The sequence below is a fragment of the Leucoraja erinacea genome, chromosome 15 (assembly GCF_028641065.1).
Source record: "Leucoraja erinacea ecotype New England chromosome 15, Leri_hhj_1, whole genome shotgun sequence".
Lineage (NCBI taxonomy): Eukaryota > Metazoa > Chordata > Chondrichthyes > Rajiformes > Rajidae > Leucoraja > Leucoraja erinaceus.
The window spans coordinates 19,736,399-19,762,408 of record NC_073391.1 but is presented as its reverse complement, the minus strand read 5'-3'; the positions used below and the strand labels follow the sequence as shown (position 1 = coordinate 19,762,408).

Genomic DNA, 26,010 nt, shown 5'->3' with positions numbered 1-26,010 from the left:
AGAAAAAAATAAGGCTTGTCTTGACTGACAAACCAGATAGATTTTCCAAAATATGGTCTCCTTCCATTGAATTTCTTCAACAACATAATGGTTGAACACAAATTCAAAACCAACGCTAGGGTCGGGTGAGTGGGCGTAGGGAAGGGTAGTGGGATATATCTCCGCTTCTTTCACTTTTTCGTTGGTTCAGGGGTTTTTCTTTTTTCTCTTTCGTGTCTTTTTCGAAATTCTTTTTCTTTTTCTTTTCTTCTTTCTTTCCCTTTTTTCCTTTTTATTTTTGTTCCAATTTATTTATTAGTTTATAAAATGTTAAAATTGAAGCTGTACGAAAATTGTATAATTGTTATGTCGATTTACTTTCTCCTTGTACAATTGCTTCTAATAAAATAAATATAATAATTAAAAAAATATCTTAGATATTGGGGGTTGGGCAAAATGGGAAAATCAACTCAGATGAAAGTGCTGGGCTGTGGGATAAAACACATTTTCCCCAAAGAGCCAGCAGGGGTGTGACTGGATGAGTGAATCAATTTGCTATTATAATTGTCTATAATTCCACACGTTGAGGCAGCACCGTTAGAAACGTTCACGCAAACGGTAGATAGTAAAATTATAATTAAGAATATTTTGTATTCATTTCAGTCGACCGCTGAGTAGTTCCGCTCATACGGGCAAGTTACAATACAGAAGGAACCATTGTATGAACATTCATTGTCAAGTTGTATGAACATTCATTGTCAAGTTATTAATGAAACATTACGCAGAAAGTCTGCCATGTTCATTATGAGGCATAACCTGTCTCTGTGCTCCATTATCTCCTTACATTTTATATCCAACTAAATTTACCTTGTACAGATAATGCCTGATCAAGTATTCACAATAATTTGTTTTAATTTTACACTTGGATTCAGATTTTAGATTTCTCTTCTGTCCAAAGCTGACAGTTCTATGCCGCTTCCGATGTTGAATAAGATCCACTACTCATCTTCAGAATAGAAGCACCTCTGAGCCAGACTCCGGTACAGACATGTTCAAATTATACACACACCCTTTTCATTCAGCAATGCTTTGGGACTATCTTCATAACAGAGACTTCAGTGCTTCAAGAAGTTTGCTCACCTTTATCTCCTCGTGGAATAAGGAAAAGAATGCAAATCCAAAATAGTACACAAGAGAAAATAAAATGAAGCAATAACAAATACACAGGAATTTGGTGAGGGAGGAATTGCAGAAGGACACAGTAAAAGGGAATTGTCTCCCTGGAATCTGAAGCTGGGAAGAGAATATTATTTTCAGTGAGTTGGCTGTGAAGATTTTTTTCAAGTTTTCATTTTTTTTTTTTGACCAGTATTTAATTCCTTTTATTTTGTCGCAGCGGCCTCTGCAGTCTGTCTGTGGTTTTATTTATTTTTTATTTTTATTTTTATTTTTTTATTTATCTTTTTTTTTGGTCCCGTTGAGGGTATAGTTTGTAGTGGGCTTTTAAATGTGTGTGTGTGGGGGGGGTGGGTGGGTGGGGGAAACTTTTAAATCTCTTCCCTGCACGGAGACCCGACCTTTTCTCTGTCGGGTCTCCATTGTCGTTGGGGCCTAGCACCGTGGAGCGGCCTCCAACCGGAACAACCTGGAGGCTCAAGTCACGGAGCCTGCGGAGCTGCGGACTTACCATCGTGGAGCTGGCCGGTTTCGGAGCGTGGAGAGCTGCGGTGGCGCGCTGCTGCGACCCGACTCCGGTGGATGGTGACACCGGGAGCCCGCGGGTCCCTGCTGGGAGACCGCTTTGCGGGGCACCGGCAACGGCGACTTCTCCCGCCCGAATTGCGGGGTTGAGAGTGACCTGGAGCAGGGCCTTACATCGCCCGGCGTGGCTTTAAATTGCCGCGGACTTGCTAGCGCCCGCCGGGGGCTCGAACATCAAGTCCCGGGGCAGGGCCTTACATCGCCCGCCGTGGCTTTGAGTGGCCGCGGACTTGCTAGCGCCGGCCGGGGGCTTTGACTTTGACTTCGGGAGAAGAATGGAGAGACAAGACTTTGCCTTTCATCACAGTGAGGAGGAGATTCACTGTGATGGATGTTTGTGTAAATTGTGTTGGTGTGTGTCTTGGTTCTTTTCTTGTATGGCTGCAGAAACCAAATTTCGTTTGAACCTCATGTGAGGTTCAAATGACAAATAAATGGTATTGTATTGTATTGTATTAAAATAGAACGTTGAACAGCACAGCACAGGATGAACATCTGTGATTAGCATGTCACCTTAAACTAATCACCTCTGCCTGCATGTGAGCCATATCCCTCCATTCTCTGTATATATATGCCTTTCTAAAAGTCTCTTGAATGCCACTATTGTATCTGCCTCCATCACAACTTCTGGCAGTGCATTCCAGGCACATGCCACTCTCTGTATAAAAAGCTTGTCCTGCATAGCTCCTTTAAATGTTGCCCCCTCTCACCATATGTTTTCCCATATTTATTGTGCATCTTGTTCATGTTTTTTTGTTACTGCGTTATCTAGCCTTCATAACCTCAAAAACACCGGCGGTTCTTCTACATTTTAACCAGCTGCTTTTCTGAGATGGGATTCAGCCGTTTACATCTTCCATTTCCTGTTATCACATCAGGGTAAAGTTTTCCTTTCACTTTCCCATCTTGAGGGGATGACAGATGAATTGGGATTTTGTTTTGTGTTTTCAATGACACAGTGCCATTTCCACCACTGTTATTTCTTGATGGACGAGTAAGCACAACTTAGAGATTTGGATCAAAGCACATTGTGGCAGTACTGTAGAAACACATCTTGGGCTAATTTTTGGGCTCAACTTGATATCGCTAGCAGAAACCGACAAAAAAGTGGGGAAAAGTGGAGAACAGGTTTGGAGGTTAATTGACTTGGTATAAATGTAAATTGTCACCAGTGTGTGTAGGATAGTGTTAATGTGTGGGGATTGCTGGTCTGTGCAGACTCGGGCCGGCGGGCATCTTTCCACGCTGTATCTTTAAACTAAACTAAAAAATTGTGCAATTTCCCATCAATTAGTCACCTCAAATGATCAATAAAACACCCATTTAACCATTTTCTGCAGGTTTAACATCTACTGTAAGTCATAGATTAGTTCATTTTAATCATGTAATGGCTTGTGAGGTTTGCTGTACACTAATTCACTGCTGCATTTCCCAGCTTATATTCTGTGCCTCAGAAATAGTCAACTGGCTGCAAAGTGTGATCTGGTATAAAACGTGGTATATGAAGGCAAGTCACATCTGTGCAAAAGAACACGGGAACAGCCTATTCTTAAGGAAATTCACCATATCTCGAATTACTCCTAGCAATTTCGGTCCTGACCATGGGTGCTGTCTGAACGGAGTTTATATGGTTTCACCTTGACCCGCGTGGGTTTTCTCCGGGTGCTCCCGTTTCTTCCCACACTCCAAAGACGTACATATTTATAGGTTAACTGACTTCCGTAAAATTGTAAATTGTCCCTTTAAATTGTAAATTTGTGTGTGTGTGTGTGTGTGTGTGTGTGTGTGTGTGTGTGTGTGTGTGTGTGTGTGTGTGTGTGTGTGTGTGTGTGTGTGTGTGTGTGTGTGTGTGTGTGAGTGATAGTGAGGCGCGGACCCGGTGGGCCAAAGGACTTGTTTCCACGCTGTATCTCTAAAAACTAAATCACAGCTTGGTATGGCAACTGCTCAGCCCAAGACTGTAAGAAATTGTGGTGAGCTGCTGACACAGCCTGATACATCACGAAAACCAACCTCCCCCCCATTGACTCAATCTACACTTCATGCTGCTTCGAGAAAGCTGCCAACATAGTCAACTCAAACCCCAGTCAGTCCCTCATCTCCACTCTCCCATCCAGCATACAGTACAAAAGTGTGAAAGCACATCACACCAGATCCAAGGAGAGCTTCTTCCCCGCTGATATCCAGGGATAGTTTCTATCCCGCTGGTGAACATCTCTGTGGATGCAATCCCAACCCAATCCCATTTTCCTCCTTGCAGATTTTAACATTTTTTTTTTTTTTTAATATGCATTTTGCTCTGCAGCTGAAACAGTATATTTTGCAAAAAAAGGGCACAGAGTGCTGCAGTAACTCAACAGGTCAGGTCAGGTGGTTCTTCTACAGTTTAACCAGCTGCTTTTCTGAGATGGGATTCAGCCGTTTATATCTTCCATTTCCTGTTATCACATCATGGTCATGTTTTCCTTTCACTTTCCCATCTTGAGGGGATGACAGATGAATTGGGATTTTGTTTAGTGTTTTCAATGACACAGTGCCATTTCCACCACTGTTATTTTTTGATGGACGAGTAAGCACAACTTAGAGATTTGGATCAAAGCACATTGTGGCAGTACTGTAGAAACACATCTTGGGCTAATTTTTGGGCTCAACTTGATATCGCTAGCAGAAACCGACAAAAAAGTGGGGAAAAGTGGAGAACAGGTATGGAGGTTAATTGACTTGGTATAAATGTAAATTGTCACCAGTGTGTGTAGGATAGTGTTAATGTTTGGGGATACATGGTAAATGGTAGGGAATTGAAGAATGTAGGTGAACAGAGGGATCTGGGAATAACTGTGCACAGTTCCCTGAAAGTGGAATCTCATGTAGATAGGGTGGTAAAGAAAGCTTTTGGTGTTCTGGCCTTTACAAATCAGAGCATTGAGTATAGAAGTTGGGATGTAATGTTAAAATTGTACAAGGCATTGGTGAGGCCAATTCTGGAGTATGGTGTACAATTTTGGTCGCCTAATTATAGGAAGGATGTCAACAAAATAGAGAGAGTACAGAGGAGATTTACTAGAATGTTGCCTGGGTTTCAGCATCTAAGTTACAGAGAAAGGTTGAACAAGTTAGGGCTTTATTCTTTGGAGCGCAGAAGGTTAAGGGGGGACTTGATAGAGGTTTTTAAAATGATGAGAGGGATAGACAGAGTTGACGTGGAAAAGCTTTTCCCACTGAGAGCAGGGAAGATACAAACAAGGGGACATGACTTGAGAATTAAGGGACTGAAGTTTAGGGGTAACATGAGGGGGAACTTCTTTACTCAGAGAGTGGTAGCTGTGCGGAATGAGCTTCCAGTGAAGGTGGTGGAGGCAGGTTCGTTTTTATCATTTAAAAATAAATTGAATAGTTATATGGATGGGAAGGGAATGGAGGGTTATGGTCTGAGCGCAGGTATATGGGACTAGGGGAGATTATGTGTTCGGCACACGGACTAGAACGGACTAGAAGTAGGTATGTTACAAAACCTACCTGAATCGTGGCTGAGCATCTGCCCCTCCCCTTGTGTGTGATTTTGGAGCTGTTTGGAGGGGGCGGGTTTAAAACCCGATTTTTACTAGGCTGTTCCAATCGCAGATGTTCAGCCTAGTAAATCATTAACGGAGAATCGCTGCAAGACCCGGTCCCAAAAGCTATTATTAGTTTTATAGGCCTCGAATAGTAGATTTAATAAATTTAAAAACTCTCGTTCAATTCGCAAGCTTTCGCAGCCCCAGGGTTTTATAAAGCAAACAATTAAAGGTATGTACCTTATTTTTACATTAAATGGGGCATGTATATAACCTTATAATTATAATTATCTATAACGAATAGCTCATTTTGGGCTTTTTATATCCCGCAGTATTTTTCTCGGCACTTGAGGGCACTAATCTAGCGCGCTGTCAACATTCTAAACCTGCGCGTTCACAGAAACCCACTAGAAAACCGATTTAAATGGGCATTTATTTACAGCAATTGAACACTAAATTCCTTCCATTTGGCCTATAAATTAATGTAAATTAGATATAAAAATCATGTTATATTGTGAATTATTTGTGAATAATCTTTGGACACTTAGGCTATTTAAAAATGTTAATCTTTCCTTAAGAAATGTGCTTTTGACTATCCAAGATCACAGCTTTTTTGTAATGCCCATTGAAAATCAATAGGGAACAAGATGCTAATTTCCGAGTATGAAAATGGTCATAACTTTTTTAATACTTGAGATATGAAAGTGAATTAGGTGTCAAATTAAACTTATTGTTATGCTTTATCTGATGGGATCAATTGCAGACTTGATTTTTTAAATCTCAAAATTTTGTAACATTGCTACTAGAAGGGTCGAGATGGCCTGTTTCCGTGCTGTAATTGTTATATGGTTATATGGTTATTGCTGGTCTGTGCAGACTCGGGCCGGCGGGCATCTTTCCATGCTGTATCTTTAAACAATCTTTAAAAAATTGTGCAATTTCCCATCAATTAGTCACCTCAAATGGTCAATAAAACACCCATTTAACCATTTTCTGCAGGTTTAACATCTACTCATAGTCATAGGTTAGTTCATTTTAATCATGTAATTGCTTGTGAGGTTTGCGGTACACTAATTCACTGCTGCATTTCCTAGCTTATATTCTGTGCCTCAGAAACAGTCAATTGGCTGCAAAGTGTGATCTGGTATAAAACGTGGTATATGAAGGCAAGTCACATCTGTGCAAAAGAACACGGGAACAGCCTATTCTTAAGGAAATTCACCATATCTCGAATGACTCCTAGCAATTTCGGTCCTGACCATGGGTGCTGTCTGAACGGAGTTTATATGGTTTCACCTTGACCTGCGTGGGTTTTCTCCGGGTGCTCCCGTTTCTTCCCACACTCCAAAGACGTACATATTTATAGGTTAACTGACTTCCGTAAAATTGTAAATTGTCCCTTTAAATTGTAAATTGTTGTGTGTGTGTGTGTGTGTGTGTGTGTGTGTGTGTGTGTGTGTGTGTGTGTGTGTGTGTGTGTGTGTGTGTGTGTGTGTGTGTGTGTGTGTGTGTGTGTGTGTGTGTGTGTGTGTGTGAGTGTGTGGCGCGGACTCGGTGGGCCAAAGGACTTGTTTCCACGCTGTATCTCTAAAAACTAAATCACAGCTTGGTATGGCAACTGCTCAGCCCAAGACTGTAAGAAATTGTGGTGAGCTGCTGACACAGCCTGATACATCACGAAAACCAACCTCCCCCCCATTGACTCAATCTACACTTCATGCTGCTTCGAGAAAGCTGCCAACATAGTCAACTCAAACCCCAGTCAGTCCCTCATCTCCACTCTCCCATCCGACATACAGTACAAAAGTGTGAAAGCACATCACACCAAATCCAAGGAGAACTTCTTCCCCGCTGATATCCAGGGATAGTTTCTATCCCGCTGGTGAACATACCTCTGTGGATGTAATCCCAACCCAATCCCATTTTCCTCCTTGCAGATTTTAACATTTTTTTTTTTAATATGCATTTTGCTCTGCAGCTGAAACAGTATATTTTGCAAAAAAGGGCACAGAGTGCTGGAGTAACTCAACAGGTCAGGCAGCTTCTCTGGAGAACATGGATAGTTGACATTTCGGGTCAGGACCCTTCTTCAGACTGATTGTGAGAGGATTGGGGGGAGGGGGTGGGTGGGGAAGAAATCTGCGGGGGAGGAGAGGCAGGACAAAGGGTCCCAACCGAAACATCACCCATTCATGCTCTTCAACAATGCTGCCTGACCCGCTGAGTTACTCCAGAACGTGATGTCCTTTTTTGTAAACAAGCATCTGCAGTTCTTCTGCACTCTATTTCATTTCTCCCTGTGCTACCTGTTGTACTCATGTATGGTTTTTGACTCTAATCAGGTGTGGAGGCCTTTTTTGTAACCCCGTGAGCATTCAAAAGCAATGTTTTCACTGTATCTCAGTACACGTGACAATAAATCAATAAACCAGAAATAAACAAGCTCTGTGCCATTTGTCGTTCCCCAATGAACATGAAGTCGCACAAGAAATGCAGAACGAAACTCCTAGTTCAGACAGTCCCATCAGACACCACTCACGTCTAGAATGTCAGTGACCCTAGACGTGGATTCATCTCTGCTGCGATAATATCCAGCACCTCGTGTCCTTTTGAGTAGCAGTGTGATTATATCTTCAGACATCAACATTGCATTCCTGGAGTTAGATTTCATTTTCCTGAAGTTATTTTTTTTTAATCCATAGATATATATATAGTATATCTTCAGACATCAACATCATGTATATATATATTTATATTTCATCTGTGAGGTAGAAGATGTAGTAATGTGGTTTCAACAGATTGAAATCTTTCAGAACCACATCGCAATCTAAGCTGGTCTGGTGTAGTTAACATAGCTGGGTGTTACTCCAATATTCCCTTTAGCATCTTATATTCACAGACCTCTGCAAAAGAGATGACAGGATGCGAGTCTTGGTTTGTGTACAGAATCAGCTTCAGCGTGCAATTATATTTGAGTGACAAGATGTGAGGGGAGGGCAGCGGTGGTCACGGTATAGAATGAGAATGTGTAACAATATCAGCTTGTTTAACTGTTAATCACAATGCAAACCTGACAAACAATGATAAACAATCTGTAGAGGTTTGCTTGCTCACTTCTCCAGTCATTCCTAGACTGGATAATTTCCAATCACGAGTGCAATGTCCTCCCATGCTTGTATACTGCAATCTGATTTAGGGCTGACCCTGGGAGCAATGGACTTGGTGCAGAGCTCCTGGTCCTTTGATTCAATGCTCACGGGTACTTTAAATAACACATGCACTCAGTCTGTGCCCTGCTGTGCCAGGAGCACTACACACCGCCAGCTATGAATCATACTGCTGCTCAAAAGGACACGAGGTGCTGAAGTAACTCAGCAGATCAGGCGGCAACTCTGGAGAACATGTATACATGGCGTTTCATGTCAAGGCACTGCTTCAGGCCTCTTTGGCATCTGCAGAGATGCTGCCCAACCTGCTGAGTTACTCCAGCACTCTGTCCTTTGGTGTATTAACCAACATCTGCACTGCCATGTTTCTGCACCCTGCTGCCCAATGTGTAGAGAGGGGTCTACAGGGCAGGCAAGGCATGAAGTGAGGTTGTGCAGCAGTGAAGTCTGGGGCTCTGGCTGGCATGGTGCCAAAACTCACAAGAGTGGTTGCAGGCCATTTGTTGACCTTGGTACTACAGAGAGATCCTTGAGTTGAAGAGAGCTGTGCAAGCAACCGAAACAAAGCGGGAGACAGAGTAGCTTCCATCATCTCCAACCGGAAGCAATGAGTGAGTCCAAAGGATCTGGGTTTAATGTACGGGTTAAACAGACTATGTCAGCTAATATGGAGTCGTCAGCTAAATTAGCAGCACCACATTTCAAACCCTGCTCAGAAAAACAAGTAGATATTTCTGAAGAATGCTTAGGCTAACTCAAAGGGACCAGTAGATCATGAGGCCACTTGCAAGGTCACTAACATAAGCTTTGCCTTCCAAGAGACATCCGAGGCTAGCTCAGCATCTGATAGGAAACAGAAGGACGAGAGGGGATCTTATTGAAACATATAAGATTATTAAGGGTTTAGACAAGCTAGAGGCACGAAACATGTTCCTGACATTGGGGGAGTCCAGAACCAGGGGCCATAGAGGGGGAGAGGGGGAAGGGGAGGGGGAGAGAGAGAGAGAGAGAGGGGGAGAGAGAGAGAGAGGGAGAGAGAGAGGGAGGAGAGGGAGGGAGGGAGGGAGGGTGATAGAGAGGGGAGAGAAAGAGAGGGAGGAATGGGGAGAGGAGAGGGAGAGGAGGGAGTGGGGGAGAGGGAGAGGGGGAGAGGCCACCTGTTATTTTGTATTGTTACTATATTGATAGATTTTTTCTGTATTCTACGTATTTTGTTTTAATAAATAATTATCTGTGCTCCTTAGCATGTGCTTTCTCCATTCATTGATCTGAATCCTTGAATCCTGCATATATTTTGTCACAAGTGGGTGACGCCAGTCAGTCCCCAGTGATGTCCCACATTCAGCCAGGTCCCACATGTCCCATGACAGCCAGGTCTCAGAGCTGAGTGACTGCACCACCCACACCTGCCCACTCAGCACCAGGCCTCAGAGGAAGTCACTCTACCCCAGGCAGGGGCAGGGTTATTGTTGTATCGGTGCCTGGTTCCTAGCACGGCAAGGAGAGTGGATAATCACCTTCTTGGCATAGCACGCTATCTGTTAACGTATCTGCATTTTTGTAACGCTGTGACTTTACCACAGGTTCCATTACCATTCTCATTTATGGGAATACATCCTGCTCTCTGAGGAAATATAAGTGTTCGTAAAAATCATAAGACGTAGGAGCAGAATTAGGCCACTCGGCCCATCGAGCCTGTTCTGTATTTTGAAGATGCTCTCAACCCCATTCTCTGGCCTTCTCCCCATAACCTTGGACACCCTTACTAATCAAGAACCCACCTGATTAGTCGCCCGACCGGAACCTATTCTGCTTTAAAAGCATCCAATGACTTGGCCTCTCTCTGACTGTAGTGAATAGGCATGCGTAAAGGCCTGTATGCCTCCTCTAACATTAAATTATATTGGGGAATTGCAAACTCGGATTGGGACCACTGTGAACGTCAACCTAAAATTGATAAGCCCAAAATTTGCTAGAATTAAATGTCGCACTTGTGTTCCATCTCTCAACCTTGCCACAGTCTGCTGCTGTGAAATGATTGAACACCCATACTAAAAGACGTGTGTTCACTGTAATTTATTGTGACATGCCATTAAACGTTGATGTTGAATTGAGTCAGCAGAGGGCAGAAATAATCTATTTTTTTACCACACTGTCATTTTTTATGTGTAATTTCACAAAACCATTATATTTACATACTATTAGTTTTTTAAATTAAGCTGTTTCATGAAACTGGATTTCATCAGGTGCAACAAATTCAACGTGCTCAACTGAAACCTTTTGATTGCTAATGTTGCATTTTTACTAATCCAAGCAAGAAATTGTTCAGCCTGGCCAAGACTACACAGTGGCTATTTTCTTTTTAGAAGTATATGGACCCACGTAACATTTTCATACTTTTTAAAAGTTTTCTAATAAATTCACATGGTCTTGATGTGTTATTTATGAAAATCAACAAAGGAAATCAAGGCGTGTAAATTCTGTGAAAATGTTTTTTTAAACCCTGCAGATGCCAGAAATCTGAAATAAAAATCACAAAATGGTGGGAATTGACAGAGGGTTTCAGACAGCATGTTTAATCCCGTTGTAGACTCAAAAAGCTGGAGTAATTCAGTGGGTCAGGCAGCATCTCCGGAGAAAGGGAATAGGTAATGTTTTGAGTCGAGACCCTTCTTCAGTCTCATTCTCTCCAGAGATACTGCCTGTCCCACTGAGTTACTCCAGCTTTTTGTGTCTATCTTCAGTTTAAATCAGCAGCTGCAGTTATCTTCCTACACATGTTTAATCTGGTTTCTCTTTCCACTGATCCAGCACATTCTGTTTTAATTGAGTTAACTTCAACTGATTTCCTCTCAGCTTCCGCTCCCAATTCAATGAACAAAACAACAGCATGATCAATGGTGATTGTAGATTAAATTACAGGGCAACGTGGCATAATGAAATGTTGCCCGGTGAAAGACATTGATATCTTGTTATACGAGGAATTGGTAATACTCTTATATTTTCCACCACACATCTCTTACATCAGTTATTCTGAGCAGTACATTAGAAAAATACATTTACTCTGGTGTTAAACATATATCATATTGCACAGATATCATATTGCTCATTGATTCTTTTTCTTCATAGTACCAAGTAAAGAGAGACAGATTTCCAGCATCAGCATTTTTTTGATTTTCATTATCAAGTAAATAAATTGGAAATATTTCATATCAGCCAATGTTGTTTTAATGTCGTAAAATGTCTACTAAATGACTGGGTAGCAAAAGGAAACATTTGCGTGCAGAGAGTGGCTCTTTGCCATGGGAAAGGAAATGTTACTGAATTGTTTAAGGTGAATAAAGTGGTCCAGTTTCAGAACCTAGGGATCATACAGGCCAAGTCAGTGGAGATGGTCTAGGTTTCCTCTGGCATGAGCTGACACGTTGTATTTCTCTCCTTTTCCATTTCTACCCACCAGCCACTGAATTCCAACTTCACCCTTGCCCCCTCCCCCACCTGGCTCCATCCACCCATCTCCCTCCTCACCTGGTTCCACTTATCACCTGTCAGCCCCCTTCTCACCCCTCCCTCTTACCACTTTGTAGTGACTCCATCCCTTCTCTACTCTCAGCCCTGACGCAGGGACGTAAATCAAACACACTGCCCACCCTTCTGCCTCCACAGGTGCTGCCTGACCTGCTGAATTCCTCCAGCAGAGTTTTTTTTTGCAGCCGACACACTTGAGTTAACTGGCATTCTTCGAGTACTAAAGCATCTTTACTATTGCAGGAAGAGGAGAAAAAATGCTGGCCATGTAATGGATATAACAAGTCAAGGGTCAAGAACCTGAAGAAGGGTCTCGACCCATTCCTTCTCTCCAGAGATGCTGCCTGTTCCGCTGAGTTACTCCAGCATTTTGTGTCTATCAAGGGTCGAGTGTTTAATTGTCATATGCACTGGTCCCAGGACAATGAAATTCTTACATAGAAACATAGAAAATAGTAGCAGGAGTAGGCCATTCGGCCCTTCGAGCCTGCACCGCCATTCAATATGATCATGGCTGATCATCCAACTCAGTATCCTGTACCTGCATTCTCTCCATACCCCCTGATCCCTTTAGCCACAAGGGCCACATCTAACTCCCTCTTAAATATAGCCAATGAACTGGCCTCAACTACCTTCTGTGGCAGAGAGTTCCAGAGATTCACCACTCTCTGTGTGCAGTGTTACTTGTGGCAGCTTTACAAGCGCTTGTGGCATTTGTGGCGATGAACTCACAAGAACTGGATTTTGGGAGAATTCTGCCATGGAACTCTGCCAGAAACCTCCCTTTTGTCTTTACTCATCTGCGCACAGAGGCACAATGGCAGAACAAGTGAAACCCCATCGATACATTTTACCATATTACCATGGATTCAATTCTATAGTGTTCACAATGTTATCTTTGGTTTGACATTCAGTTGACATTCAGTTGACTTTTACAAAAGACAGTTTTTGATTTCGAGAGATTTCTCCAGAGGTGCTGCTTGACCCGCAGAGTTACTTGACAAAGAAGGCCGAACTGAAACAACACCTATCCATGTTCTCCAGAGATGCTGCCGCCAGACCCGCTGAGCTACTCCAGTCTTTGTTTGCACCAATGACAGGTAGAATTTTGCTTTAAGACGAACAAGATGCATTGACAAATCAAATACAAATTGTTTCTTTTCGATTTAAATCACAGGGAATCAGGCAAATGCTTTATCAAAGTTACACAATTGCATAAATTGTAGGGGGGGGAATAAATATCGGAGCTGGCCTTTCTGCCAGCTTATAAAGGGCATGGAATACGTGAGGATCCGTGCCAGTGAGTTGGAAAATGGTGCAGGATGAAAGCCAAGGAGCACAACTGAAATAGAGAGAATTATTTCAGACTTACAAGATGAATGGCTGCTTGGGAAGCTCTTTCTTCCCTCTGAAACGACATCTGGGTCACCTGTGCAATGCATCTCAGGGTTCATCACACCATCAGGGAAACAGCGGTTGAAGAAATCAGGACGTGGTCTGTAAAACAAAAGTTCAATTAAGTTTAGAGATACAGTAGAGAACGGCCCTTCTGCCCACTGAATCCATGCTGACCAGCAATCATCCATACACTAGTTCCATCCTACACTCCATAGACCACTTACAGAAGGCAATTAACCTACACAGCTGCACATTATAGGTCCATGGATCCACACACACTTGCACTATCCTACACACTAAGGACAATTTGCTATCTTTACCAAAGCCAATTAACCTACAAACCTGAACGTCTTTGGAATGTGTGAGGAATCCACAGCACCCGGAGAAAATCTACACGGCCACAGGGAGAAGGTGCAAATTCTGTACATCCAGCACCCTTAGTCAGGATCGAACCTGGGTCTCTGGAGGTTTAAAGCAGCAACTCTACCGCTGCACCACAGCGTGAGATTTTACAATGGTTTTGTGATTTGGAAAACTAAAGTAACTTGACAGGCAAACACCACGATGGGTTAGTAATTACCTTGCAACGGTCTTAAAAATCTACCCAAAAATCTACCCATCGTTTTATGTGATGTTCTGCTGAAAGTTGTACTAATTCCACGCAATTATGAAAAATGTTCATTGGTGTGATATCGTGAGGAAGGATGTGCAGATTACGTGAAGATATTCTCTTCCATGCTACAAAAAAATGCCGACTGTGATGGAAGCATAAAAAGGTTTGGCTGCAACCAATTATAATATACATGTTTGTGAATTAACTACCACATCCACTCATCATATTCCATATGTACAATTTTCAGGTACTAGAGATAAAAAGGTTTTTGGAAAACAATTTTATACATAGGTACACACGTTAGAAACAAAATGTGTGTGTGTGTGTGTGTGTGTTATCCAGTTTAGTAGTTGCTCTGAACAAAAAAAAAAACACACACACACACGAACTGCAGTTGCTGGTTTAAATTGAAGATAGACACAAAATGCTGGAGTAAGTCAGCGGGACAGGCAGCATCTCTGGAGAGAAGGAGTGGGTGACGTTTCGGGTCAAGACCCTTCTTCAGACTGATGTTAGGGGACAATTTTTACTGAAGGTTCCTCTGACATCACTCTGAAGGGTCTCGACCCGAAACGTCACCCACTCCTTCTCTCCAGAGATGCTGCCTGTGTCACTCCAGCATTGTGTGTCTATCTTCACACACATAACCCGCAGAAGCACAACTTGAACTGCATTCCTCATCTAAGGAAGTTGGTCTTCAAATTGCAATGGAAGTTTATGGCTTCTAATGAATGTAGAGGTGTCATCCGGCACTCTTGTGCTCACATATTTATGGTTGGAGAAAAGTCTTCTGCCTCAGAGATGACCAAACAAATGCTGACACAAGTGTTGGCTTCATCCGAAACAAGTGAAAAAATAAGGGTGATCATCCTGTGGTTTGCAACTGTAAATTAGCCCTTCATCGAAAGTCTGCTATTCTGTTCACCATTTCACTATGAGATTTTATATTTTAGTTTAGTTTAGTTTAGAGATACAGCACAGAAACAGGCCCTTCGACCCACCAAGTCTGCACTGACCAGCGATCCCCATACACTAACACTATCCGAGGGACAATTTTTATTGAAGCCTAATGACCTACAGATCTCTACGTCTGTGGAGTGTGGGAGGAAACTGGAGTGCCTGGAGAAAACCCACGCGGTCATGGGAAGAACTTACAAACTCCATACAGACAGAGTCCATAGTCAGGATCGAACTGGGGTCATTAGTGCTGTATGTTAACAACTCTACCCCTGCGCTACTGTGCTGCCCATTTGTTTAATGTATTTGTAATGGAAACCACTCATGTTAAATTGTCACAGAGAACTGATGTTAACTCATCAGCAGTAACATTAAATGGCGTTATTGAGTGTCAGCGGACTGCGATAAGTTTACCCATGGGAATGTATGCAAGCATAGACTAGGCGACCATTTCATTGAACACATGCTCTATTCTCCACGGCCTGCTGGCACTACCAGATGCCTGGACATGAGACTTTAAACATATTACTTGGACAAATCATTTATTGCTTTAAACATTTATTGAAGACAGAACTGCAGATGCTGGACAAATCAAAGGTAGACAAAATGAATAACTTGTAAAGATATCTTGGTTTCTCAGACATATTCAAATTGAAATTATAATGAGGATGCAATTTAGACCAATCTCTTAGAAAAATATAGATTTGAAACTCCGCTCTGAAATCTTCAGGAATTAAAGTTGTAAACCAAGTAAATTATCTTAGAGTTATGCCAGATTAATCAGAGGGGTTTTTTTCCATAGTATTTTTAACTTCTGCCCATTCCTATTCCCAATCTCTGCAGAACCATGACTGTTGGTCAACTAGGCGCAGCACGGTGGCGCAGCAGATGAGTTGCTGCCTTGCAGCACCAGACACCTGTGTTCGAGCCTGACTACAGGTGCTGTATGTATGGAGTTTGTACGTTCTCTCCATGACTGCGTGGGTTTCCCCCGGGTGCTCCAGTTTCCTCCCACATGTGCAGGTTTGTACGGTAATTGACTTCTGTAAATTATCCCCAGGGTGCAAGGTAGAACTATTGTATGTGTAATCGTTGGTCAGCCCAGACTCGGTGGGCCGAAGTGTCTGTTTCCACATTGTGTCTTTCAACTAAACACGGTAAAGCACAGCAGGGGTCAACAAGGTGAAACAGAAGGTTGTTACACAGATGCCCAGCGGTCCTGCATTCGATGAGTATTGAATCGGTGCAATTAAGCAGTATCATGTATTGCTAATGTACCTTTTAGGTTTAAGGATTCGTGTGACAGATTCGGACTCAAGTATGCTGAAACTAATAGAAATTTATAGAGTTCACAAGAAGCCTCTCAGTGTGATGGGAGGTTGTACAGTGAGTTTAGTAGGCCTGTGAGAACACTGATTATTCAGATAATTGCGAGCAGTTGCTATTGATTTTGTAATTCTATTTGCATTCAGAAACGGTCGTAGAATGCACATGTGCCCATAGATTGTAAATTCTGTGTAAGGAATCAGTTTAAGAGCTGCGTTTAAATGTATGCTGGTACACACAAATGCTGGAGAAACTCAGCGGGTGCAGCAGCATCTATGGAGCAAAGGAAATGGGCAACGTTTCGGGCCGAAACCCTTCTTCAGACTCATGCATGCTGCTTTGGAAAATGCAGTAACAAGGTACATCAAGCATTCCAAAAACATGCAAACATTTGAAAAAATATCTCACGTACACAGCATTTAAACTAAGCGGAAACAAAATAAACTGCAGATGCTGGACTTCGGAGCAGAAAGCAAAAGGCGGGAGGAACTCAGTGGGTCAGGCAGCATCCTGTGGTGGGAATGGACAGATAATATTTTGGGACAGGACTGTAATTGAGTGGGGGGAGAATTGCTAAACTGAGATTTATGTCGTCATTAAATAAAGGTTCTGGGTGTCCTAAGGCGTACGAAGGTAGATAAATCTCCCGGGCGTGATTAGATATATATTGTATATCTTTATTGTCATTTCCTGAGTATTCACATACCCAGAGGAAACAAAAAAACGTTGCTCAACCAGTGACCATTCAGTGTGCATTAAAAATAAATAGAAATAAAAATACATATATCATGAACAAATTTAACACTCTGCTAAACATCAACAGGCATTCCGATCAGAGCACAACAGTGGCTCTGCTGCAGTGTGTCCAGGTTGGTGGTTGGTGCGCGATACTTTGGCAGGGGGCAAAGTCCGTTTATCAGTCTTATAGCCTGCGGGAAGAAGCTGAGGAGCATCCTGCTGGTTTTGCAGCTAATGCTTCTGTACCTCTTCCCAGATGGCAGGATGGAGAATATGTGATGCGATGGGTGATAGGGGTCTTTGATGATGGAGATGGCTCTGCTGATACATCTCCTCCTGTATATGTCCTGTATATGTCCAGCAGGAAAGGGTGTTGTGGGAAGCTAGAGAAATAATTGTGGGAGCCCTGGCTAAGCCACATGGATCATCGTTCGACATGGGTAAGGTATATCTCTAGTTGCTCTATTTCCCTTCATATACTTAGGTTGCATTTGGGGACCAGGCCTCCCGTGTGATAGGGACCCAACGGGTCCCACTTGGTCTGGTATACATAAAAGCTCTCCTCCATGCAGGAACTATCTCCTGCTCAACATTTTTGTGTCGAGTATGGCTGCCCTGCCAGCAGCTGTTAGTCTTTTTCACCCTTTTTTTTATTTAGTTAGTTAGAGGTGTTTGTGTTGGAGGTCTTTTAGTCTTTTTACGTGGGGGGTTGGGGGGGGGGCAAGTCGAATATCACTACACCAATTGATGTATGTGATAATAAATGTCCTTTGTCCTTCCAGAGATTCACTTGATCCCAGCTGCCTATACCTAGCCCATACCTTCTTTTTCCTGAGCAGAGCTAGTATTAAAATATAACTTGAAAACAGCTAGAAAAACATTGACCAAACTGGCAAAAATATAGAAAGCATGGTGAAATAACACTCGATGGGGGAATCTCACCGGTTTCTTGCAGATCAAAAGCTTTTCAATGTGCGTTGGGCCTCGTGACAATAAACTAAACTAGACTAGAATTGCGGGGGATCAAATTCCCTTCATTCAGAATGTAGCAACCTCACTGTTTCAGAATAAAACACAGGAGACCATTGCTTCGCCAGTGCCCTCACTGCTGCTCCAACTCATTCCTTAACAATTTCTAGACACTGCAGACACTGGTTTACACAAAAAGACACAACGTGCTGGAGTAACTCAGCAGAACAGGCGGCATCCTGAACATGGATAGGCGACGTTTCGGATCAGACAAAGAATGGGTGTATCATAAGATGAGGTGGTTCTGCTGTTTCTGGAATTGTCTGCTTGATAGATGGACGAGGGGAAACTACAGAGGGAATAACCTATGGGACAAGTACAATCCTTGACCTGCAGATCAGAACTGTGCCGAGACACAGCACCATAAGGAGAATGCTGGAGAAGCTCAGGAGATCAGGTAGTCTCAGAGACGGGAGAAAAACAGAGCTGATATTACAGATGGATGACTTAACAACAGAACTGGCCAGTTCTGATAGGATCTATAAAAGGCATGTTATCTGAGATTTTTGATTTGGTGTCTCGACATTGTACCCATACACAAGAGGAGGTGCTGATCCTCAGGTTTATGGTCGGTGTCCTTGGAGCAGTGTAGGAGACCACACAGTGGGAATGAGTTGGAGGATTAGAATGAAAGGCAACTGCCTTTTGACTAGAGGCTACCATCAAACATGCGGATGCAAAGTAATGGGATTCTATGGTATTTTTGGCTGTCATCGCCAATGATGCTGCAGTCTAGCCAGCCTGATGAGATGTGAGGCATCTATGTCTAGTAACTCAGACTGGATCCTTTCATCAATTAAGCCACACACAAATCTGTCCCCCAGCACACACAATCTAAAAACTCTGCAGAATTACTGTGCCTTGACAGGTCTTTGACCCTGCGAGTATAATCGCCCAGTTTCTCCCATTTTCAGGAGGTGGCTGGTATCTTAAACATTTGTGGGTTAAAGTTCTCTTCCAGCCTTGGAACTGCTGTAACTGGGACACCTTTGTCTTATTGCAGAGCTATTAGATTAGTTATCAAGAAGGAACTGCAGATGCTGGAAAATCGAAGGTACACAAAAATGCTGGAGAAACTCAGCGGGTGCAGCAGCATCTATGGAGCGTTACCTATTTCCTTTGCTCCATAGATGCTGCTGCACCTGCTGAGTTTCTCCAGCATTTTTGTGTACCTATTAGATTAGTTACTGGGGTCAAGGAAAGAGCGTTCACGTCGCGGCCTTGTTTCCACCACCCGCGCTCGAAGCACAAGCCGCGCAAGACATACGCCATTGTATGCAGATGCCGAGAAATGTGTTCAGCTCTGGCTGAACAATTTCTAATCTTGTAATGTGGACTCAATAAGAAGATTAGTTACTGTTCAAAGTGCCTTGGGGATGATTTCAGTGAGTAAAATTGCTTCCAGTTGCTCTTTCAATGCAGCATTAAATTCCCTGTGCATCCTCAATCTGTTCTTCCACCTCTAGAATCTTGTAGGCCATGACCATCATTTTCATCCATCACACGTGAATCACTAAAATTAGTCTTGTTTAGTTTAGAAATACAGCGCGGAAATAGGCCCTTCGACCCACACCGGCCAGCGATCCCCGCACATTAACACCATCCTACACACACTAGGGACAATTGACACTTACATCAAGCCACTTTACCTACATATCTGTACGTCTTTGGGGTGTGGGAGGAAACCGAAGACCTCGGAGAAAACCCACGCAGTCACGGGGATTACGTACAATCTCCGAACAGACAACACTCGTAGTCGGGATCGAACCCGGGCCTCTGGCGCTGTAAGGCAGCAACTCTACCGCTGCGCCACCGTGCCGCCAGTGTTGTAAACTCGTAGCTTATCTGCACTTGAGAGCCACCATTTTTTGCGCCATTTTCCTGGCTAAGGTTGACAGTTCTATTCAAGCTCCCTTCTCCATCCACCTTACATGGTGGGGCAGTGTTCCTCACATCCTTCTCTAATTCACCAGTAACTGGCAAATTCAACGGCTCATCTCACATCCAGTAGCTGCTGTTACCAAGTTATTTTTTTCCTCGTGATCTCTTATTTTCTGGGGGACACATTGGACATAGCAGAGGTAGGCCATTCAGCCCATCGTCCATTCTGCCATCCATTGCTCCCTCTCAGCCACATACTCCTGTCTTCTCCCCGTAACCTTTGACATCCTTCCTAATCAAGATCCTATCAATCTGCGCCTTAATGATACCCAATGTCTAGGCCTCTATAGCCATCTGTGGCAATGAATTCCACAGGTTCACCACACTCTGGCTACAGAAATTCCTCCTCATCTCCACTTTGAATGTACTGTACATCCTTTTATTCTGAGGCTGTGCCCCTTTGGTTCTACACTCTCCCAGCACTGGAAACATCCTTTCCACATCCACTCTATCTAGGCCTTTCATTGAGATTGTAGGTTTCAATGAGGCCCCCCCCTCATTCTTCCAATCTCCAGTGAATGTTGTCAATGAAATGTGCTCCAGAGCTTTTTGTGGGAAAACTTATCAAATGTCAACTTTTGGTGCCAATTCGTGTTAGTGATGCAAATCTTTCATCTTGTCTGTTATAATTGTGGAGAGACTATGAACTGGGCTCGGAGCTCTGGTAGGCTCCTAACTAAATAAATAAAAAAGTGCCAGGAGTGTCTGAATAAGAGTGCATACTTTATAACAGATGAACAGCAACAATTGGAATTGGAACTGGTGCAGAAGAGGTTTACGATGATGCTGGCTGGATTGGAGGGTTAAAGATGTGAGGAGAGCACATTCTTGATTAGTTAAGGGGCTGGCCCACTTGGGCGACCATATTAGCAAGTTTAGAAGAGTTTAGGAGAGTTTGAATAAATGTCATGTAGAAGACCTCCTTCGACCATGTTGAAGACCAGCTTCGACCTCCTTCGACTATGTTGAAGACTAGCTATGACTAGCTACGACTAACTACGGGACAATTGGACACTGAATAGTGGAGAGTGAAGACGACCTCCTTCGATACCCTTCGACCTCCCTTAGACTATGATGAAGACTATCTACGACTACCTTCAACTACCCTCAACTGCCTACGACTAACATGCCGACCTACTACGACCTACTACAACTAAACCTACGAGTAAAAAAAGTATCGATTTTTTACGTGGCGACCTTTTTTTACTCGTGGGGATTTTTCAACATGTTAAAAAATACGCCGCAACCTAGCTGAGGCCTCGAGTACTCGGGGACTACTCTCGAGCATGAAGAAGAGTTACAAAGACCTCCTATGACCTTGTGTCGACCATGCTGCGAGTATGGGTCGAGGGCAAACTCGGCAGAACTCACGGATTATGTCGCCCAAGTGGGACAGGCCCCTTAAGGATGCCGTAGATTACAGGGAGAAGGCAGGAGAATGGGGTTAAGAGGGAAATATAGATCAGCGTTGAATGAATGGCGGAGTCGATTCAATGGGCTGAATAGCCTAATTCTACTCCTATGACCTATGTACTTATGAACAAGCAAACGTTGACGATGTTGTTGTGTTACACACACTCATAACTTACCAATGTGATTCTAATCAAATACACCACCAGTTACTCACCCAGAAGCCTCCAAACATGGCCTTGTCCATGTTTGACGCTTCCATAATACTCTGTAATACTCACCAGCTCCTTACATTTTCACTTCTGAGGTGCACTTTCCCATCTGCCTGCTATTATTATCATTTTATATCATGAATCCTGACAGGTACTGCGTGTTGCAACTGGAGTCTGCAACTGACAATTAGCAGAGCACATCCCTGATGCAGGAGAAGAGAGCATCTAATGGAAGGGACTAGCAAGCCTCTGGCGAAGGGAACACAGGGCCCTGCACATTAATCCACCATGAAGGGCATGTACTGACAATCACTGGAACACACTCTGGCCAGGCAATTGGGACTGAAGATGCTTCCATCAAAGTGCCCAAGTTGTTTTGTGATGACAGAGACTGTGCTGAACTGTTTCTATCTATCCTTCAGCTGCTCATCAATCGTTGTGTCTGTTGGGAGATGCAAAATATCCGAGTGAAGTAGCGCGCTAGGACACTAGTTAAAAAGACTGATGATTTTTATCATCCTGAGAGTGCCAGTCAAGAAGCTAACATTTCAGGAGGGCAAGAAACAGATGTCGACATCTGACAGCACAGCCCCCTGTTGTGCAACTTCAGCAATTCGTCATAAGTTCATAGGTGCTAGGAGCAGAATTAGGCCATTCGGCCCATCAAGTCTACTCCGCCATTCAATCATGGCCAATCTATCTCTCCTCCTAACCCCATTCTCCTGCCTTCTCCCCATAACCCTGTTGGAAACAGTAGTGGGGCAGGTATGTGGAACGATGCAATTTGCATTGCAGAGGATGCAGGATAATAATAGAAACATAGAAAATAGGTGCAGGAGTAGGCCATTCGGCCCTTCGAGCCTGCACCGCCATTCAATATGATCATGGCTGATCATCCAACTCAGTATCCTGTACCTGCCTGTCTCTCCATACCGCCTGATCCCTTTAGCCACAAGGGCTACATCTAACTCCCTCTTAAATATAGCCAATGAACTGGCCTCAACTACCTTCTGTGGCAGAGAATTCCAGAGATTCACCACTCTCTGTGTGAAAAATGTTTTCCTCATCTCGGCCCTGACACAATGAGATTAACAGACCTTATGATTTAGGCTGAAGATTGACACAAAAATCTGGAGTAACTCAGCGGGACAGTCGGCATCTCTGGAGAGAAGGAATGGGTGACGTTTCGGGTCGAGACACTTCTTTAGAGTGTATTTAGGCTAACCTTTGATTGCAATACGAAAGGAATGTCATCCTAAGCCAATCTCCAATAAAAGAGTATCTAACCGCCTACACTTGCCGTTCAGTGCCATTACAATCCCTAATGATCCTCCTAGAGATATCATGGATAGTCATTGACCAGTGGATATGCCACGTAAATATTGAGGTTACCACAGCAGGTCAGATTTTTGGTTATTCTGCAGCGAATAACTGACCTCCTGATGCCTCAGATCCTTTTCACCATCCGCAAGGCCCACGTCAGGGTCTCTTACTAGCACTCCCTTCAGAAATACCAATGAATAGTACCGTAGAAATGAGAATAACACCTCTATCATCAACCACAGTACGTGATTCAGAAAGTGCAAGCAGTGGACATTGGCTGCTTCACTCACCACTGTTATCCATCAATTAATGGAGATTTGTGGTATATAATTCAATAAGTGGGCAGAATGAAATATCTTAATACATTCCTAAACCTGCATTATCAATACATTGTGTGATCCCCATCCCACCCAGAATTATTCATGATCTTTGTTATTGGTAGCCAGAATTCTCATCAAGTTTCAACATTAGGATTCTTTGCCAGAAATAATTTGCCAAAACATGATACTAACTACTTAGAGATTTCCTCTTATGATTAATTATCTGTGGCTATATTTAATCATCATTTCCATTTACCAATCACACAATGAACATAATAGTGAGTCAAAACACTAATTTGTATAAATGATTCTGTATTCTGGCTGATGAATTAGAGAAGATTCCCCCATTCACTGTATTAACTACACGATTAACCTGAACATTTCTTGGTGCGATACAAAAGCTGTGCAGAGGTTTTTCCACGTTACTTCCAGCGTACTGCACAAGAGAGTGCAAACAGCAGTTCCATTCTGTGAAGGTCAGTTCTGCCGATAACCTTGTGAAATTTATGGGAGTGCTCTAACATTCAAGGATAGTGACTTTGGGGCAAGTGGGATGTAATGCAATAGTAAATCTCAAACTCAACTCCAATCATCTCCAAGTTGCTTACTACCAAGTTCAGGCATTAAAGGTCAGCATGCTTTTATTCAACATTAATTTTAGTTTTCTGTCATGTTCTGAAGAGCTGAAGTGCTGTTTCCATGACTAAATACTCCTACGACACTGCACATGGGCTAGCATGTTCTGCGGTCTTGATTGGCTGCCTAAAGCTATTTACGTCTACAGACACTTCCCGACTTACGCAAAGGTTACGTTCCATAAAACATTGATTTTACGCATGTCGGAATCACTTTCAAACCAGGCAGAAACAAATAATCGCAGATGCTGGTTAATACACAAAATAGTAAGATTAAACGAGAACTTACCAGTTCGAAGTTTGATCGTTATTTTATGAGGAGTAACGTTGAGGGATTACGTGAAGAACCCGCCAGGACGCATGCATGTCATTCTTCAAAGCAGTGGTGTGAAATCACAGATAACAGTAATGACCTGAACATAGTAAGATTAGAGAAAAAAGGATACCAGTTGAACTTTATGATCGAGGGTGGGAGCGGAGGGCACGTAATCCCTCAACGTTACTCCTCATAAAATAACGATCAAACTTCGAACTGGTAAGTTCTCGTTTAATCTTACTATTTTACTTCGTAGTCACGTGGAGTGACTACGTGAAGATTTCAAAGCTCTGTGATTTCATGCCATGGAAACGAGTTCATGCCTCACAACTGCCTTAATTGACTAAGGGAGGAAATAGTGTTAACGTATTCAAACATGAATCTGACATTGAAATTCCACGATGAACTATTAACAACTATTATAGCCCCTGTCTTATGGGGTAATCATGATACAGATCTAATTTTGATTCTGCAATGTCACATCTCATTGCCTCTGAGCTGTTTAGAGTTCTCTATGTATAAGAACAAATGTCTCATAGTGCATAGTCATCTATTGGGTATGCACTGAACTCTATATGAGGCCTGACGATCCCAGGTCTGTTCTGTTAAACTCATTCGTGGATGTAAAAAGTTATTTTACTCGTAGAAGAGGTGTTACTATCCAGCCTTGATTTATGTAAAGACTGAATTCTGTGTGCCCAGACCAATGCCATTAGCATGACCATGTCATGTGCAAGTCTATGCAGGGACAGAGCTGTAGCTGGTGACCAATTCCTCAGTAATGTTGGACTATACTCATATACCATATAAGGGAAACTAGTCCTTGGGGATAATATTAAAAATTCCCCTCATGAGTTTAGTCACCAGACGCTCTGATCCTTGCCCCAGAATACTGAAAAGGCACTACTGGCGCAGTTTGTGGCACTAAACTGAGCCCCTCATCATAGTGGAGGCTAGCCAGGAATTTCAGAACAGAGTTATGTTCGTCGTACCGTAGTGATGGTGTTCCTAGAACAATATTTCCCTCTTCCTGATGTGGACCCGATATAGTTTCTTCGTGGACTGCCTGTGAGCCGCTGTATATGTTCATTGTTCGGTTCGTTAGTCCCAGGTCCGGAGATGTAGCGAGAAGGCATCCATCACTGATGCCCCAGTCTGATTCCCAAGAAACACAGATAGGCAACTGGTGATTAAGCCGAGATGCAATAGATCAATCTCTGGTGTTTCATATCATGCTACAATATCAGCAAACACTTTGCGGTCCAACATCCATTCGATGTTTGTCATGAATTTGCGTGACCTGGTGTCTGCCACTAAATTTGAGGTTACCTGGTAGGTAACTAGCTGATATTCAAATGTTTTTCTGAATACACCATTGCCAAATTGTGTTAGCCGGATTATCACATGATACCGATTTGATTCCACCCATGTAGTTAGTATATGTCACCATGGTGGTGTTATCAATCTGTAGTCTAACATGCAGGTGATGCATTTCTGAACAGTATGATTTTAGTCCATAGAACGCACCCAACATTTCCAAGTAGTTTATGACATGAATCTGAAGCAATGATGCTTCTTGTGCATCCTATCTATATCCACAACTAGAGATGGGGTTAGTAACACGCCGACCATGAACACTGGCATCAGTTTGTAGCACCACTCAATGGTTGCTGACAATGATAGGGTTTGAACGATGCCCAATATTTCCCCTATCATTGTAATTCCGTGATTGCTTAGATTGGTAGCCTCATTGGTCTCTACACATGACCAGCATTGATTTTAAGTGCTTATACCTTTGTAATT

At 42.9% G+C, this 26,010-nt stretch overlaps 1 protein-coding gene across 2 annotated transcripts in view; it reads right to left on the bottom strand.

The window, feature by feature from the left end:
• Positions 1-26,010, bottom strand: part of plpp4 (phospholipid phosphatase 4) — a 265,024-nt gene that overhangs the window by 99,661 nt on the left and 139,353 nt on the right. For both annotated transcript variants that reach the window (XM_055646828.1, XM_055646827.1), the window contains exon 5: positions 13,362-13,486. In XM_055646828.1, coding sequence (XP_055502803.1) covers positions 13,362-13,486 — 125 coding nt within the window. The remainder of the gene's footprint in view (positions 1-13,361; positions 13,487-26,010) is intronic.